The 17,310-nt window shown below is 41.8% G+C and overlaps 1 protein-coding gene across 8 annotated transcripts in view; it reads right to left on the bottom strand.

The window, feature by feature from the left end:
- Window positions 1–17,310, bottom strand: part of JMJD1C (jumonji domain containing 1C) — a 171,949-nt gene that overhangs the window by 19,974 nt on the left and 134,665 nt on the right. For all 8 annotated transcript variants that reach the window (XM_087768112.1, XM_087768104.1, XM_087768106.1 and 5 more), the window contains 7 exons: window positions 15,618–17,293; window positions 12,319–12,491; window positions 9,779–11,988; window positions 6,624–6,825; window positions 4,664–4,878; window positions 3,488–3,640; window positions 520–609 (listed from right to left, as the gene is read on the bottom strand). In XM_087768112.1, the coding sequence (XP_087624238.1) occupies window positions 520–609; window positions 3,488–3,640; window positions 4,664–4,878; window positions 6,624–6,825; window positions 9,779–11,988; window positions 12,319–12,491; window positions 15,618–17,293 (4,719 nt within the window). The remainder of the gene's footprint in view (window positions 1–519; window positions 610–3,487; window positions 3,641–4,663; window positions 4,879–6,623; window positions 6,826–9,778; window positions 11,989–12,318; window positions 12,492–15,617; window positions 17,294–17,310) is intronic.

Raw genomic sequence — 17,310 nt, 5'->3', positions numbered from 1 at the left:
TTTCATTTATCACAAGCTCCTTTACTGCATTTTGCTTTAAGATGCTCAATAAGATGTCCAACCAAAACCACACATGAATCTTTTCTTTTTACTTTTGGGGTGGGGGTGGACATGACAGACAACACACGACAGAAAACAGTGAAAACCAAATCCCCAGAAATCTGTTACCACATAATGCTCCTTAGCAGTACTACTTTAATAGCTAAGGTGAGATTTATTAAGTACATTCTGGCTGCTTTATTCTGTTCTGAAAAAGTACAAACAGTCACAAAAAACCACCCTGAATTTCTTCACTGCCTGTCCCTGAAATCCCTTCAAGACATCTGGCAGCATACTCCTCTTTCTCTCATCATCTGTGCACCTTGCTGTTAACTGTCCAGAATCACTTGCCTTCCTGCAATGATTTGACACAATTCACATGTTTTTAGATGGAAAATGAGAAGTTTCAAGAAACAACTCTGGCCTGTCTTCACAGAAAGACCTGGGAAAAAACACATCCTGCTTGTTTGCAGGTCTTACCAGAGCCTGGAATAATCTGTGTTGGCATCAGGTGTTTGTGATCATGAGGCTGTCCCTTCACACACTTCATCCAGGCATATAACTCCTTATCTGCAAAATAACATTGCCAATTGTTTTACTTCACTTACAGTGGTACACAAAGCAAGCTAACTAACATTTTTCAGATTTGTTTTAGTTAGAAACTGTTTCCTACACATAACGTAAGGCTTCTGTCCTGGTACGCTGTGTGACAAAGATCTGCATACAACAGCTACTTTTCACAATAAGGAAAAGAATGAAGAGTTTTAACGATACTGAAATCTGAAATAGCACATCTGTAACACAAACCCTTGCCAATAACTTCGAAGTTTTGAAGTATATTCCCTTTATTACATTTAGAGAGTTGCCAATTTAGCATAAGCCGAAGTCCTGTACAGTTGCAACTGAGGCAGTGAGACGCCCTTGACGAATTCTAACACAGAAGAGACACAATTAGGCTGTGGCTGTATGACCAATTTAATTTGACACAATCCACACTCCAACTAAAAGTGGCTGTCTTCAACCAGAGAGGGCCAAGCAAGCCAAAAGGGTGAATTTTTAACTGAATCAATTCTCTGATTTGGCCTACCTTTCAGCTGCACTGATGTTACTGGTGGCACAAAGGAGAGGGAAGTTGCATCATGGATTTATGTCAGATTAAAGCAACCATGAAACCACAAGTCTGTATGTACTGGTTGAAAATCGTTTGTGGCAGCAGAGAGGGCCTAACTGGTAGGAGAAAGAGGCTTTCTATAAAGTTTCAGGAAGAATATCCCTGCCAGAAAAATATGCAGTGTAAAGACAAGACAAGAGGAAGAACAAGAGCAAAAAAATGTCTGACCAAGCAAGCAGTCACCGATCTGCTACATGATTTTGGGGCAGAAATACAAATGAGATTTCTCTCTCCCCCAGTCTTGTATGCTATCCACTGAACTGCTAGTTTTAAGAGACCCTTCAAATCTTTTTACTAGTTTGCTCAGCTCTAGCAATGTAAACTAAGGAGAGTACACTAAAGGAAGCATTTAGCACATTTAAAGCATTATTTTCTTGCACTGTTATAGATACACAACGTACCAAATGTTCCTTTCAGATAAGTATTAGATTTGTTAGCTATTTTGTAGTTTTTTGTAACACCTAAAACATTGACATATGTAACTGGACACAAACATAAATCAAATCAAAAAACGAAACAGCATATATCTACTTGAAGTATTTTATCACTGAAATGCCATAACATGGCATTCCACTTGATGGTGCCATGAACTGTCTGAAGATAACAACGGATACACATTCATTCATTCATGTAGTAAAGTAATGAGAGAAGTCATTGATAAATATCTGAATATGGAATATCTAAACCCCTAATATTCCTGCTGAAGCAGGGGGAAACCAGTGTATTCTGCGTTACATTTAGCAACTGTAAAAACAACTTCCAGTTCCAGGAAAAATGGTGTAATATGAAGTGCTATTATATAGAGATGGGTGGGTGGTTCTGAACTTTGTAAGAGAGTGCCAAAGGAGATAGTTCACACGAATCCTACCGCATCATTAGAAATAAAGCCACAGAGAGGGAAGCTATCGTACTTCTGCTTTTGTATGTAATGTTGTGACGAACAGTAAGGAGAAAGTCTTCCCTGTTAGAAGACTGAAAAGAAGCCTGCTTCTGTATACTGCTTTTTTAAGCTTTGAAGACATTTTACTAAAATTTTCCTGGCTGGTTAACACGCACACTATAAAAAGCTTCTTACTGCATGTTCCCACTACGGTAAATAATGTTCGGCATATATCCCAAGCCACGTCAGATGGATGCACACACATGCACACACACACACAGACCTCAACCAGTTAAGAGCTGCTGAAGCAGCCTCCAGCATTAAAGCATTAATGACTGTTCTTGGTGTTGGAAAACACCGACATTAGCTCCCTAGAAACTTCAGGCTTTGATGGAAGTCTCTGGGAACATTCTATAACCGCAGTGTAGGAGGGTCTCGCTACAAGCCAAGGACAAAGTGGATGAGTCTCTCCATTTATTAAAGATTTACCATCTAACAGTTAAACTTTATTTTACTAACATTTCACATCTGTGACATTATTCTGCTATGACAAACATGGAAATGCTTTTCAAAACAGCTTTATATTTGAATCAGTTCCTGGCGCAGCGTTTGACCGCAGGACTGTGCCAGGGCACAATGCCTGCCACCCAGGGGAAGGCAGCCCTTCCCAACAAGCTGCCTGAGCACCCATGTCACAGCCGAGGGCTGAATGACCAGATCGATCTTCCAAGCCATTCCTCCTTTCAACTGCAACCAGGCTGGGTCACTCAGAAATCACAGGTTTGCAAGTCAGTCCTGTTATACTTCACTACAGACTAAACTAGACATTTCCATTAAAAAGCACAGGAATGAGATTAAACCGAGTATGTGTGTAGGCTGCTGGATTGTGAAACCTCCATTAACACTCATTTTAAATACTCTGTGAAGTACTTTTCTCCACCTCACTTTTTTTTTTTAACAATAAAAAAGTAGGCTGTTAAGTCAATATGACAAACCATGTACTTCTGAAGGGAAGACTCCAGAAAGCACTCAAATCAAGGCAAGTCTTAACAGCAGTGAGTTACCATAAAGCAAGGGAGGTGTAATGGAGTGCCAATCTCACAGCTGAAGAACAAGATTTAACCTTGAGGGGCAAGGCACAAGCAATCCAAGACAATCCACACAAAAAGACTGAAAAGTGGACAAAGACCTAAAATAGCCTTCACGGCAGTTGCTTTCTGAATGACTGATTCTACATATACTGACAAAAAAGGAGACGAAAAAGATCTAAGAGAAACCAAAACACACAAGCAGTAATTTAATACTGTACAGAAAGGCAGTTACACTAGTGGATCAGCAGCTGTATAACAAATGAGAATACACAGCATATACAATACTCTAGTTCATAAAGAACTGACCTCTAGAACTTTTTCTTTCCTTTGCCTTGTAACAATCTAGGCAGACCACAAATCCACATTTTTGGCAGACCCAATGAATGTTAAATAATGTGGCTTCACATGCATCACACATCTCACGGACTCCTCTCACTGCTCTCTTCCATGCAATTTTGGCTGAAATACAAAATAAGCAGAATAAAAGGACTGAAATTTAAATGCAAAGCACAGAATGAATGGTCTTTATAGATGAAGCATTCATAATTTCCCCCTGAGACTCAACTGGATGTGGGGGGAGGAAAGCAATCCTTCATAAACAGACCATCAACATCTACCCCCTTAGTTGCATTACACAGCATCCCCATCAATGCAATATCAATACACTATAAAGAAATTAAAGCATCCAAAAAACACAGACTAAAGTAATACAGAAGGAATATTCCTGCTCAACATGAGTGGGTTGCAAGTACAAAGAACAACTTCTTTAACATATACTTTTAACCCTATGCAATGAAGAGAGCTGGGTTTTTCACCTGACTGCCTAAGGGACATGTTTAATCTCAAGGGCAGACAAACTGGTGAGTCGGATGGGTTAAAGTTGGCAGAACGGAAGGGAGGTGCCTGTCCTGGAGACCTGGCTAGTACTTCTGCTTTATGCCCCACCTCCTCCTCAGATTGCCTGGAATTAACAGAGCCACCAGCCCATTTAAAGCCTGTGTGCCCACCTGCTGTGGGCCAGAAGGATGGACTAACTGTGGCTTTGGTGGGGAGGAGGCAAGGGTGTTAGCACACACTCTGCAGGGCCCACGCTGTCACATTATTCTCCTTTGTTTTGGGAAGGAGACACGTCAGAAACACAGTGTCTGTTGGCAGGAGTCTGTACCTGGCTCGCTGTGGGCCTTGGCTTGGAGCTGGCTGCTTTGGCTGCTGGAGGCCAAGCTGGGAACTGAGGCTGCTCCAACCCCAACAGCAGCCTGGCCCTAGCCCAGCACAGCCACCAGCGCAGGGAGGGGGAACGGGCTTGGCTTACTGAGGAAGGTCCCTGCCCCTTCCCGACATACCCTCTTACAAAATAGCCTAGGAAAATCCAGCACGACGGTCTGGTGAAGTGAGCTACTTGAAAGGAAGCAATGGATCATGATGAACACAAACACTTCAGTAAAACTGCAGAACACTTGAGAGCATTTGAGATTTCCTTACCATCTTTTTTCACCCAGGACATGGCTGTTTTCTCAGATGTTACTAACTGACAAAATTTATCACCTATGATATCTAGAATGTATTTAGAAGTTTCTAGGTCCAGTTCATCATCTTCATAGTTTTCATGTGTCCATAAACTCAGTGCTTCGTCATCATACTGATCAGGAGAGGAGAAACCATCTATCCTAACCACTCCGTTCTTACTAAAGGATAACCTAAAAATGAAAGCAGATAGTTTAACTGCATATAACATTATATTCTGTGACTTATAGTTTACTTGCTAATTTACCTTACTACTTGTGTCTTACAAGTAAGTTTTCTTTACCTTCTCTACCATCCTGCCATATTTTTTAATTTAGAAATAAATCCTACTGCCAAAAATGGTTTTAAAATGAACAGTAAGGAAGCACAAAAACTAAAACTAACTTTTTAGGCACTTTTTGCATTCAGTTTACCCATCATTCTCTCTCTGTAACATTTATTACTGCTTTAAAATTGCAGACAAGAAAAATCTCTTTTTTTGGCCAAAGTTTGGTTCCACCTATGCCTCACCTTTAATTTTTGGAGTGTCTGTGACAGCAGTCACTCAGTCTGACTCATATTTTATAGATCTTTCTATCCCACTGCTCTCATACTCAGAAAACAGGAGTTCAAACACTGTATTTATGTCTTTCTAGGTAGAACAAATCACTAACACAAAGTAACTTTTTTGTATCCACTAATTTGTGACCTTTAAAATAACTACAGGCTTTCCTGTTATTCTACCCAATACCATTCCACTGACCCTGTCTATATTTAGCCTATTTATAAGCAGTAACAATTAATTATTCCATCTTGCATAATAGGGGATAATTCATTATACGTATGTGATTATTATAATAGTTAAGGAATTTTACAGCAATGCCAGTACAATAGTCCTGAATTCAGAACTAAGTACCAAAAATGATACTCAGATGTGTATTTAATGAACAAGAACTGATGAATTTTCAGTTACAATGACGACTTCCAACAGTAGTGCAAACTTCATTTACAATTCAAGCCCTACTATGTAAACACAATGAAAATAATTAAACGGCTGTAAAATTTTCCACAATATATTCAAAACATTCCAATTTTTAAATTCCATAACTGTGTTTTAAAATGTTGGCAAAACTTTATCACTGATGTTCTCTCCTTTACATAGGAGAAAAAACCCAAAACTCCAACATTGCCACATTAGGAAGCAAATATTCTTATGCAGAAGGTATTCCAAGTCCAACCCTGAAATGATTCCTGTAGGACTACAAAGCCTTGTAACTAAAGCTTCATTATAAAAAATTAAACCCAATCCAGGGAACAATTCCCTGTCCAAAATGAGTTGGATATATACTGACAACACAGACCACGTGCAAATTAAAGCCGTTGTGTTCTGTCTCGATAGCTGTTCTGCCTGCGCCACACGTGCTACGCTGCATCCTGGGAAATTTTCTTCCCGACTCCTGAGGTTTTCCTTGATTGGACATTAATTGTGAAAAGGGAGGTCACAACTCCTCTGTCCTCAGAACACTCCCCAAAAAACCCTGAGCAGCATTCCCACCACATACTGGCATAAGAACAATTATGAATTAGTGCAACTCTGTGGTTGTACAACTTGTCCAGAATAAGTGAAGCTTGGCTTTTGAAAATCCCACTTCAAATGTCAGACACCTGTGTAATGGTGATGTGCTGTATTTTCTGCTTGCCTAAGGTACGCTGGGCAGCTGTTCTGATGTCTCTGCTATAAAGCTTTAAACAGGAATGAAGTCAATCCACAAAAGAAATAAGAAATACAAATGTAAATACTGTTAAATTAGATGGTGCCTTTTATCAGGCAGACTGACTGATCTAGAAAAATCAGACAAGCTTTCAAGCATGCAAGTCCTTTGTCAGTGTTATTTTTAAAAGTTAAAACTCCACATTGTCAGGAAATAGCTGTACTTACCGCCGAAAGTAGTAAAATCTACAAAATACTGGTGAGTGAGTTGGTTCTTCTCCTTTCTTACTTCTTATTAACCTACATTCTCTGCATTTTTGCAAATTTGGTCCTATTTCAGAGCAAGAATCATCCTGCAAAAAGGACTCTCCCGTTTGCTTCAGCTTCTTTACTTTGCGCCAATCTTTTAACACTGAGCGAGGTATACCAGCTGCAAAAGTAAGGAGAGTTTCAGATGAGGTACTGGCAGCCCTTATTCACAGCATCCAGTCAGATCAGTCAGCATTCAACATTTCTGAAACTACATTTGTTACCTGCATAACATACTTCATTATTACTTCCATTTGTCCGCCTGTCAGCACCGAAGTTTAAAAAGCATAGCTACCAATTAGACTTACACAGGCAGGAGCACAGTTAACTACCTGCTGAGCTACTAGAAATACCTAGGACACTGTATTTGCTCTTACATTAGGTGTATCGTTCACCAAGTATTCCACTAAAACCATCTTCATAATCTCCTTCTTACAAAACAAGCAAAGAAATACAATACCCCAAGAAAGAACAATTTGAATTGTTTCAAGTGAAGATGTATGCAAAAAAGGCAACAATTTAATGAACAAAAGCAGAGCTTAAAAAAAAAAATCCTACTTCTTCAAAATTTATTTTTGCTGACGGTTACAGATATGATTACAGAAGAGCAGCTCTATTCACATGTAACTCATGTGAACTTAATGTAAAATATCTGGCATAAGGAAGAACAGAATCCATTTATTCTCTGTCAAGTTTGTTGGCTTTGCAAGTCTAAGCACTACAATTCTATTTTCGATATGAAAGTCAGCAGATCCAACAGCAAGTAACACGAGGAGCAAATCTACCGAGTAGTATGTGCAATTTTCACGTACACATTTTGAAACTGAACCATGTTGTTATTTAACCAGGCTTTCATTTTAATGACTTTTAAAAGTGGCACCAGTTTTATCTGCAGATAGATACGAGTATCTGTCATTTCATCTACCACTACTCTTGAAAGTTCATGTCCTGTAAACAGGGATCTGATGTAGAATGATAGGGAGGTCAGGGTGCTAACTTTGGACTTGGTACTTGGGTTCAGATCTGTATTTTGCCAGAGATGACTCGTGCAAACTTTGCAAGCAACAGTTCACGGCCTACAAAATGCACTCCCAATTCATCTGAGGAGCATGATGGTAACTGGATTAAAACCTGAGAGTAGAAAAGGCCAAAGTACAGGTTTGCTAGCCCAAAATAATGTTTCCTGCCTTGGAACCAGAGATCCTGGGAGTCATCTGGGAGCTGCTAGAATTCAAGCTCTGTGGGCAGGAAATTGGAAGACCCCCAACACTTGCAGGACTGTAAAATGCCTTGCTTTGCAGGAGGGAGCCTTGCAGCCTGGAGCTTTGAACGCTCTGGCTAGCGCACAGGCTCCCAGGGCTTTCCGAAACAGCATTGGGACAAAGCAGTTTTCAAGCCTGGCAGCATCCAGATACCACCCATGTTGTGAAACTGCCACTAAGCCCTGGAACCTGAAGCACAATTACCTTCAGCTGCCTACAGGGAGCCCAGGCAGCCATCCCATGGGGACCTGTGCTTTCCTGAAAGCTCCTCAAGGTTGATTATGCTTTTGTGCAAATCTTTGTGGAAAGTCCTTTTCGTAAGAAAATATCCGACCACCTCTCTCTCAGAAATTATAATGAAGCTCCCCCAAGATAAATTGAGAGGAGTATCAGAAACACTCATCTATTTAATGGGTCAAGTAAGAGAAATGGGCAGAAAGACCCCAGGTCTATTAAGATTTCGAGAGAGGATGGCAAGCACAGGAGGCTGCTACCACAGGACAGGCCCAACCTGTTAACGTGCAGGACACAGGCTGTGCGACTCACAACAGAACGTAATACCAACTCCTACCCGTTTCCAGACCTAAGTTCCATAATGTATTATCATCTATCATTTCATACTCAGGTACCACTAGCCAAAACAAGAAGTGACTGCCTTCCCTTAAGTTAGCAAACCTTCTACAACAAACCTACAAAAAAATCTTTTGCAACAATACAAAGGTCATAAAGAGCTAACATGTTACACCTATGTATTTACAGTTTCCTTAGGAAGTGAAACCAAGAAAGACTTTATAGACATGTTCTCCTTGATCTTCCCTTTAGTTGGAGAAAAAAAACCCGAAACTACTACTACTATCACTGGACCCAAGCCCGAATACCTCAGACAGACTGCAACACTTCCCGCACCCGGTACAACTTAGGCATCAAGTACTCTCAGATACCAGAAGAGTAACTCTATACGCTAGGCAGTGAAAAGACAGAGGATGTAATTACAGGGAGCAGTACTCATTTTCTTACTACCTGTACTTACAAATTCTTGCGAAAAGTAATTTAATGGTAGACTTTCTCATACTCAACCAGAACAAAGACAAAAGAATAGTCCTTGGAGAAGAATAAATTGGGATAAAAAAAATAAGCAAAGTTCTTAAATAAAATCCCTCAAGTTGGCAGACCAGTTTCTCTTTTCAGATAAATCTAGTTATAATCTGCTACATGCTACAGCATTACATTTAAATTGAAATTTGTATTTCCCTAAATTTCTTTATTCCCTAAACAAGAGGGATGTTAACACCATGTAATACTAATGCTAGTTAGGAGTGTGAAATGACTCTCCCTCAAACCTTTCATTAAATTAACCAAATCAAAACAGAGTGGCATCAGGCTCTCAAGGAACTGCCTCTGGCTTCCTGATCAAAGGATGAATTCAAGTTCAACAATAGAGAATCTCTCCCTCCAGTAGCACTCTAAAAATAAGTGCATTAGATCTTTTAAAATATATATCTCTCTCTCACTACAAGTGGCACAACTATATGCACCCGTCTGTTGAATTCTGATGGACAGCATAAACCAGTTCGTTTACTGCCCATTTTTAGGCCAAGAACCAGTTTGTTAACGTATATATATAAAAAATGCTGATTTTCTTAAACCAGGATATTTCAAATGGCCTCGAGACAGATAAATCTGGACCTACTCATTTACACAAGCATGCTTTTTAACTCTCTTCCCAGCTATCGGGCACGACAAACCCTCCAGGATTAACACTGTTAGGCTTCACATTAGTCTGTCTCTTCCAAATCAGATTAATATACTCACTGCTATTACTGCCGCTCTGTAACTTCAGCTTGCTTTTTTCTTTGGCACTCCTGCTAAGAACACCATTCGGTTTTACTTCTTCCTCTGTATCACCCTTTTTTTTCTGCAAATCATTTTGTTTCTTTTTGTAAGTTGGCTTGGGCTGCCGTTTAGTCCTTTGCTCTGACTTGCTCTCGCTTTCATCAGAGTCTCCGCTTTCAGAGCCAGACTCGTAAGTTCGTTTTGCTTTTCTCCTAGGGTGCTTATCTTCTTTCGCAAACTTATCTGCCAAGATTTTACTATCTATGTTATTTTGCAAATCATTTGATGTAGAAGCTATTAAATTGACAGTACATGGCTTAATAATTTCTGAAACACTGTTCCCTGAATTCTCTTTTTTATTAGTGTTTTTATCTTCCTCCGAATGTCTTGTTAGCCAAGCCTTTTTCAGTTTAGTGTGGTAGTTTGGCTGACTCGTCTGGGAAGTTTGCCCACTGCCTACAGAGTTCGCTTTGTTTATTGTATTACAGACGATAGCACTGTCTAGGGAGAGAGAGGTTGAAAATGTCTGATTTTTCACAGAGTTGGACTCGGTCTCACTGGTGTTACTACTTTTAAACTGAGCTGCAGCCAAGGCTGCCTTGTGCTTTTTCAAATGGACAAAGTCAGTGGAGGTGGAGAATCCCGAGCTGGGCTGAGCAGCGCTGCCTGTCTTGCCAGCGGCGGGCGTAACCGGAGCTGGAGTGCTGACCTTGCATTCCTGGGTCTGCGCCACCGCCTGACTTGCCGCTCTCGAGGCAGTACACTCCAGCGGTGCGCAGGCCAAGACAGTGTTCGATAAGGAGTAAGTCACTTCAGAACTACCCCAGCTTGACACGCTGGTAGTTGTTGCTGCTGATGCGGTAACATCCGTTTTGGTACTGCAGATCATAGTTGTGGTAGGGGTGACAGCACAAGGAACGCTGCCTTGTGAGACAGCTGGAAATTTCTTTTCATACTGTGTGCGAGCACTGTCTGAGTTCATATTTGGCAGAATGATTCTTCCAGTCTCCCTGGCTTCCGCTGTTTTTAGGCAATCTGCTTGATTTGTCACAGCTGAAGATCTCTCACTAACTCGATCTTTGGAAGCAGGCTGCATTACTGGTACGCTATCGTATTTCGTGCTAGAAGGAGGACGCACAATAACAGATGCTGTAGCGGACTGCGACTTTCCACTCATTCTTTCAACGTGCCAATCCACTTTTTCATTATTTGGGGCATTATTGGACTTCCACATTTCTGATAAATTCTGTTCAGAAGTGCCCTTGTAAACAGTCTGAGCTTCCTTAGGCTCAGGTACTAAAGTTGGTGGTTTCTGCAACTCCTGTATTTTGCCACCACCAGCATTAACGGGTTGAACAGGGGTTAGAGTCGGAGGTGAAAGACTGCTATAGCTGCTTTCCTTCTTCTCCAGGTTCTGGTGCACAGGGGGGTGAAACACGGGGGCTCTATGCAAGGCAGGCATACTCCGGAGTGTATTTGAAGACGAGACTGACAACTGAGTAGGGCTCCTGCTGTCACTTCGGAAAGAATTTACAGAGTGAGACTGCACCGACTGTGAAAGCTGCTCAGGTATCTTGCTCACAGAGCCTTCACTCTCTGGTTGGTGCTTAATTAAAGGTGGAGGTTTTGAAAGAGAAGAAATGTAAGAGGGGAGAGACTGGGGACTAGCTGCTGTTGAAGGACAATTACTTTGCTTATCAACATACACACTTGAAGCTTCCTTCGAGGGGTACGATCTTGGAGGTTCATTTACTACACTGTTAGACAAGGTGGTGAAATAGTTACTCTGCGGCAAACTCTGTGGAACTGAATGCTTCATTTTATACAGTTCTGACACAGAGCGTTCGGCGTCTTTCTCGTACTTTACTGAATGGCATTTGGGACTTGAAGATAAGGATGTTACCCTAGAATAGTTCTCTCTCTCTCCCTCCAGTGCCTTTATTTTAGCTGTAAAAGGAGCAACTTCAATACTTTCTTGGAGTATCCGTCTGTGTTCTTCTTTGTATTTGCTCAGTCGCTCCCCAGTCTCCTGTGGTGGCCTTGACAGCTGGTTCAACACTGGATCTGCAAAATGTCTGTGCATATGGCTCTCCTTTGCTGTCTGCGTTCTGCTTTGCTCTAGCTCCGTCTTTACTGGTGCAGTTGTAACAGAACGTAAAGGTTCAATAAATGCTTTCCTCTCCAGTTCTCTGTTTGAAAAAGGTTAAGCAGACACAGGTTAGTCTGAATGTAGCGCAACGTGCTAAACAGAAGACCTTTCTTCCCATGCTCCGAACAAAGTTATCTATTAACACAAAATAAACTTTTCTTTATATTAGGTACAATTTTCAAAAGTCTTCAGATGACTCAGGAACTCAAGTACCATTCCAAGTCAACAGGGCAGAGTCTGTTTTGCAGCACACTGACAGGCTTTTCTCTATCACAGGCACCCATGTTTACAAATAAAATAAAAGGAAGCTAGAAGACAACATCACTTGCTGAAATGTACCCTCTCACACAGAGTTAAACAGCAAACTTACTCTTTGTGATGCTCTACGATACTTTTGGACAACGGCGGGCTGGAATGCGTTGTCAGTTTGAGAGGCCGAAGGGGATCTGCACTGGACGGTCGCACAGGAATGTGACTCAGTAAACCAAGGCTGTCAGCTGAAGTCACTGGGGTGGGCTGGTGTAACCACGGGCTGGGAGTATTCTGTTAACACCAACCAAAACAAAAAAATAAAATCAGATTTCGAAATAATCATGGGACCACAAGAATTACCCTATCAAGTCCTACCAATGATCAGAGTGAAGTAATGTATTTCAGCATCAAATCACACACAGTAAATAAAATTTAACGTTTTAAGTCACTTTTTGATCAAATGGAACATCTGATTGTACTTCCCCTGGACCTGTAGCATACAAAATAGTTCACATGTTTCAGAAGCATTCTTAGAACCGTTTGATTTTCAAGTATTCACCATGAACAGTTATTTTCAGAACGGTATCTCAAGCTCATCAAAATTAGCAAACCAGTGACAGTCTGACAGCACTTCAGTTACTAGTAAACAGACCATTAGCTCTTCAATGAATTGCAAGAAGTATTTCTTTTAAAAGACAAATACGTTTAGTAGTTCTGGAAAACAATTTAATCTCCAGCTTCATAACATATCTCAATATAAGGGATAGAAGTATCTCTTTCCTGGATGGTTCCTCTCCTCCCCCCAACCAAATGATTAAGTATGATAATCCTAATTAATCTGCTTTATTTTGCCAGGCATTTTTATTTGGCATAATTTCATCAGCAGCACACTATTAACACCATAAACGTACACGCCTGCTATTCTTTGCAGCACGGCGAATGCACAGTACGCACAATTTTGCGCTGTGTACCTAAATACCCAAAAGGTGAGCAATACCAACCTCCTCGTTTACACACACCATAATCGTCTTAATTTATGAAACCGTTTTTTAATTGACTACTTGGGTAAGTTTCTATTTTCATATCTTCTCTGAAACTTGCGCAACAACTCTGCAGAAAAGACCCAGAGCAGCTCTCCGCCTCTCTCCCCTTTCCCTCTCTCCTCCGAGACATGCTTATGAGAAACACGTGCAGAGGAGTGGAAAGGCAGGGCATCCTGTTGAAGAGGTGCTCAAGTGCTAGGGACGAGCCAAGAAGGGGCTGGGACAAGAGCGAGCAGAGCTCTCGTGCGCAACCCAAAGCCCCTCGGTGCTGCTCCATCCTTAACTCCTGGCACTACCCAGAACTTCTTCCCCTCCTCTGCTCCTCACCAGCCCATCCCTCTCCTTCTCCCCAGCCTTTCTCCTTCTCCCCAGCCTTGGCGACTCCCCGTTGAGAACTGCTGCAGCAGAAGGGGAGCCAAGAGCTCTCATGACACACGCACGCCAGCACAGAATAGATTTGCAGGTGCTACAACTTTGAAGTTCTGATTTCTGTACTTTTGAATATTTAAAGCAACCGCTTGGGTTTGCGTTAACAGTTTTAGTGCACATGTTTCCTAGGCCAGAAGTTCCCACGCTGTGGTGAGTTCCCACGAATAGCCTGTAAGCTGTATTAAAGTATTATGCAAAAAAGGCCCGTCACCTTCTCCCTAGAGGAGTTGGGGAACATCTGCTTGAGCACCAAGCGTTGCCCAAACAGCTTCGTGACTCCACCTGCAACCATCTACGGCCCAGCCCAAAGACGGGAGCTGCCACAGCCACCTGCAAATGGGTAGGAAAAGGTGGGCTTTGGGGCAACGCTTCCTTCAGCACACAGACATGGCTCAGCCCTGAGCCGAGGGTGGCCGCTGCTGCTGTTACAGCTGAAACAGACCCCTTTCTTCAATCGTGGCATCCGTACAAACTGACTTTGGAAACGCCCATTCTGGGTTTCTAAGACGTATTTAAAAAAGGCCTCCAGTGCGAGAGCCAGAAGACAAGTCACCACAAGACAATTGCCACATATCAACATAATTAAAAAGCTACGTGCCTCAGTATGCAGGGCTGCATACTTCAGGCAGCCAAAGTGAAAACAGTCTATCATAAGTTCTTCAAAATGGACTTCAGCATGGGGTGGAGCAGGCAGCAACATGAAAAGAAAAATCCACCTATAGTTTTCTCTTAGGCTTTTCTTCTCTGCTGCGTTTGACTCAATCACATTTTAGATCAAACTGACTTCATATTACAAGGCCAACTCAAACTGACTGTTTGGGAAAGACTTAGCCACAATGGTTTGGCTTTTCTCAAAAACGAGGCTGAGGAAGAATAGCTTTCCCCATGATGTAAAAGAAAAAAAAAAAAAATCTCTATAACCATTCAGAAACTCCAAGCTTTGACGCAAAGGCTTACAATTTGGCAGAAGGACCACTGTCAGCAACATGCCTTTTGTGGTCCCTGTGAAAATCTGCCCAAATTAGGCCAAGTTGTAAGCCTCTAAAAATCAGTATGCACATGCTCAGCGGAGGTTTGATTGAAGCTGGCAGTAAAGCTCTCCAAAGTTTCTGTCTGCACTACACATGCTTCATCTTACACTGTTCCTCTAAGGTGCCTGCAATGAGCATGCCGTATCCCAAGCCTGCAGGAGCTGAGAAAACTTTTCCTGTAATTGCCATGTCTGCCTGCCAAACACCGCCACCGCACTGGGCGCTAGGCTGAAAAACACAAACCATTTCTTCTGAGACTTCAGTGGTTATACACAGCATACAGACAGAGGAATCACCCTGACTTGAATACAGAGGAGTAGAAAGCAGATGGGAAGGCAGGGATGTGTGTCAACAGGAACAGAAGGGGAGAAAAAGATATGCCAAGAGAGGGTACACAGATAGGTGTAAAGACAAGAGAAATGGGTGTACAGTGCAAGGAAGATCTATAAATGCTAGAGTATTTCTCTTCAGAACTTCCCACTGGATTTAGGACTCCTTCTGTCTCAGCCTTTCTCCATTATTTAAGCAAGCATACAGCAAATTTCACTGAGAAGATGACTGTCCTACCTCTCCTAGTATTTAACTTACCTAATGGTTTTCATAGCTTGAGGTAGCAAATATTCAGCCAGTGAACTTGAGGTCCCAAACCAGCTGGTTGACCTCACTTGGTCATAAACTAAAACCAAACATTTTGTCTTACTTTAAAATACTTCGGAAATCAAGGTCTGAAAGAACTCCCTACTCACGTCCACTGTGAGACAGTGGTACTCCTAGTTAGTTCTGTGCCTACTCAAAAGCCCGACCGTCAACGCACACTCAGTGCGATACAAGCTACCGAGTCTGTACCTAGAAAAGCACTACTGGGAGACACCAGCCCCAGCTAAATACTTCATTAAGAAACGAGCACGACTTACCCTTCTCAAGGAAGCCTCCGCGTTAACAGGAGTTTCTGGGTGGACCCATTTGGAGGAGGGCAGACCGAGTCCTGAGTAAGCATGTGTTCCGTTTGGATACTGCCAAATAATTGGATAAAGCCCTAGCTGATTATAGGAAGCAGAAGGATGAGCTTGTCCAAGAAGATGTGGAGACTGGTGTTGTAACATCTGTTGCTGCTGCTGGTGTGCTAATGCCAAATGGCTTAAGCTGCTAGCATGAGCAGTCTCTAGTCGCGGATGGCCACCCAGCAAGGAGGCAGCAGGCACTCCGGGTAACACTGCAGGAAGTAGATGAGGGTGATGAACAGAATGGTGAGATGCGGTACTAAGGGGGTGAGTGTTAATAGCGGACAAGGGAGCCTGAGCTGAAGACCCAGCTAGCAGATGGGATGAACCAGTTAATGCAGGATGATGAGTGTTTGGATTTAAACAGGTTCGGTGGGATGAGGAATGCAGAGGATAATTATGCTGATGCAAATAAGGTGAAATGTGATTAGTTCCTGTTTCTTGTCCAATCAGAGTGGGGTCCCTGTACACCGTGAAATGTTCATTCTTGTCAATGATAAGAGGACTTTTAGTAGCTTCTAGAGCACTAACTCTAGCTGGAACCGGATGAAAACTAGACCTAGGCAAATCATGATCAGTTTTATTGGCTGACCTTGTTAATCCAGAGGCATGGCTGTTTTGGGAACTAACCTTAGACTTCACAGTATCAGAAGATTGGGTGAATTTAGGCTTAACATCAGGTGACTTTGTTTTAGGATGATCAACTGAAGCACTAGGTTTTGACTTCACAGAATCGGGGACTGGACTTTGTTTATGCAGTTTACTCTCTTCTGCTAGAGAAGCTACGTTTAACGAAGACATAAACGAGCCATACTGCACTTTTTCTTTTTCAGGATTTAAGTGTTCATTTACTGATAATGTTTTTACAACCCCAGGTTGTATCAAATCCGTTTTGTTAACAACACTGCTAACCCAACTTTGATCAGCTTCCTGTTTTCTTGCTTCAAGGAAATTTGCATTTGAAAACTGCTGTTTTAAATCGCTGCTGTGAGACTCTATTTTCTGAACCGTTTGCAAACCAAAGGTACTCGCAGCATTATCCTGGCTCTCCTTTTCGGAGTTGTTTTCATTAGTAATGTCAACAACACATTTTGGAGTAGGAGGTCTGGGTACAAATTGCTCATTTTTTACTTCCGCAGTATGATGCTTTTCTGCATTGCACTCTTGAACATGTGGATCCTTGGCATTCTGCTCATAAGGTGTTGGCTGCTCTGCTGCATGGAGTGAAGATTTTTCCTGCTGATCTAAGAAGGATGACTTCAGTCTTTCTGTCTCTTCGTGTTTTTTATCCTCCTGTATTTCATCCCATGGAGACCGTCTGTCTGTTAGTGTCTGTTCTACTCCCTCAATAGTTTGGGATTTTCCTTCTTCTCCATTTATCTTTGAAGTGTTCTTGCTTTTTAACTCATTTTCCGAATTCTGCTCTGAGGACGAATCTGTCAATCTTTTATTCGAAATTTCTGAGTCACTGCTCTCAGAGTAATCTGAGATATTGTCTGTCCGCAGTCTCTTCATATTTAATTTTTTTTCATCCTCTTCAGGTTTTCTTCTTTTACTAAGGAAGTGTTTATTTTTGTTTTTGGGATTTTCTGTAAAAGATAAAAAC

This window comes from Nipponia nippon, unplaced genomic scaffold, assembly GCF_047370975.1.
Source record: "Nipponia nippon isolate SJK-2023a ecotype South Korea unplaced genomic scaffold, ASM4737097v1 scaffold_3, whole genome shotgun sequence".
NCBI lineage: Eukaryota > Metazoa > Chordata > Aves > Pelecaniformes > Threskiornithidae > Nipponia > Nipponia nippon.
This window is presented reverse-complemented; position numbering and strand designations above follow the sequence as displayed.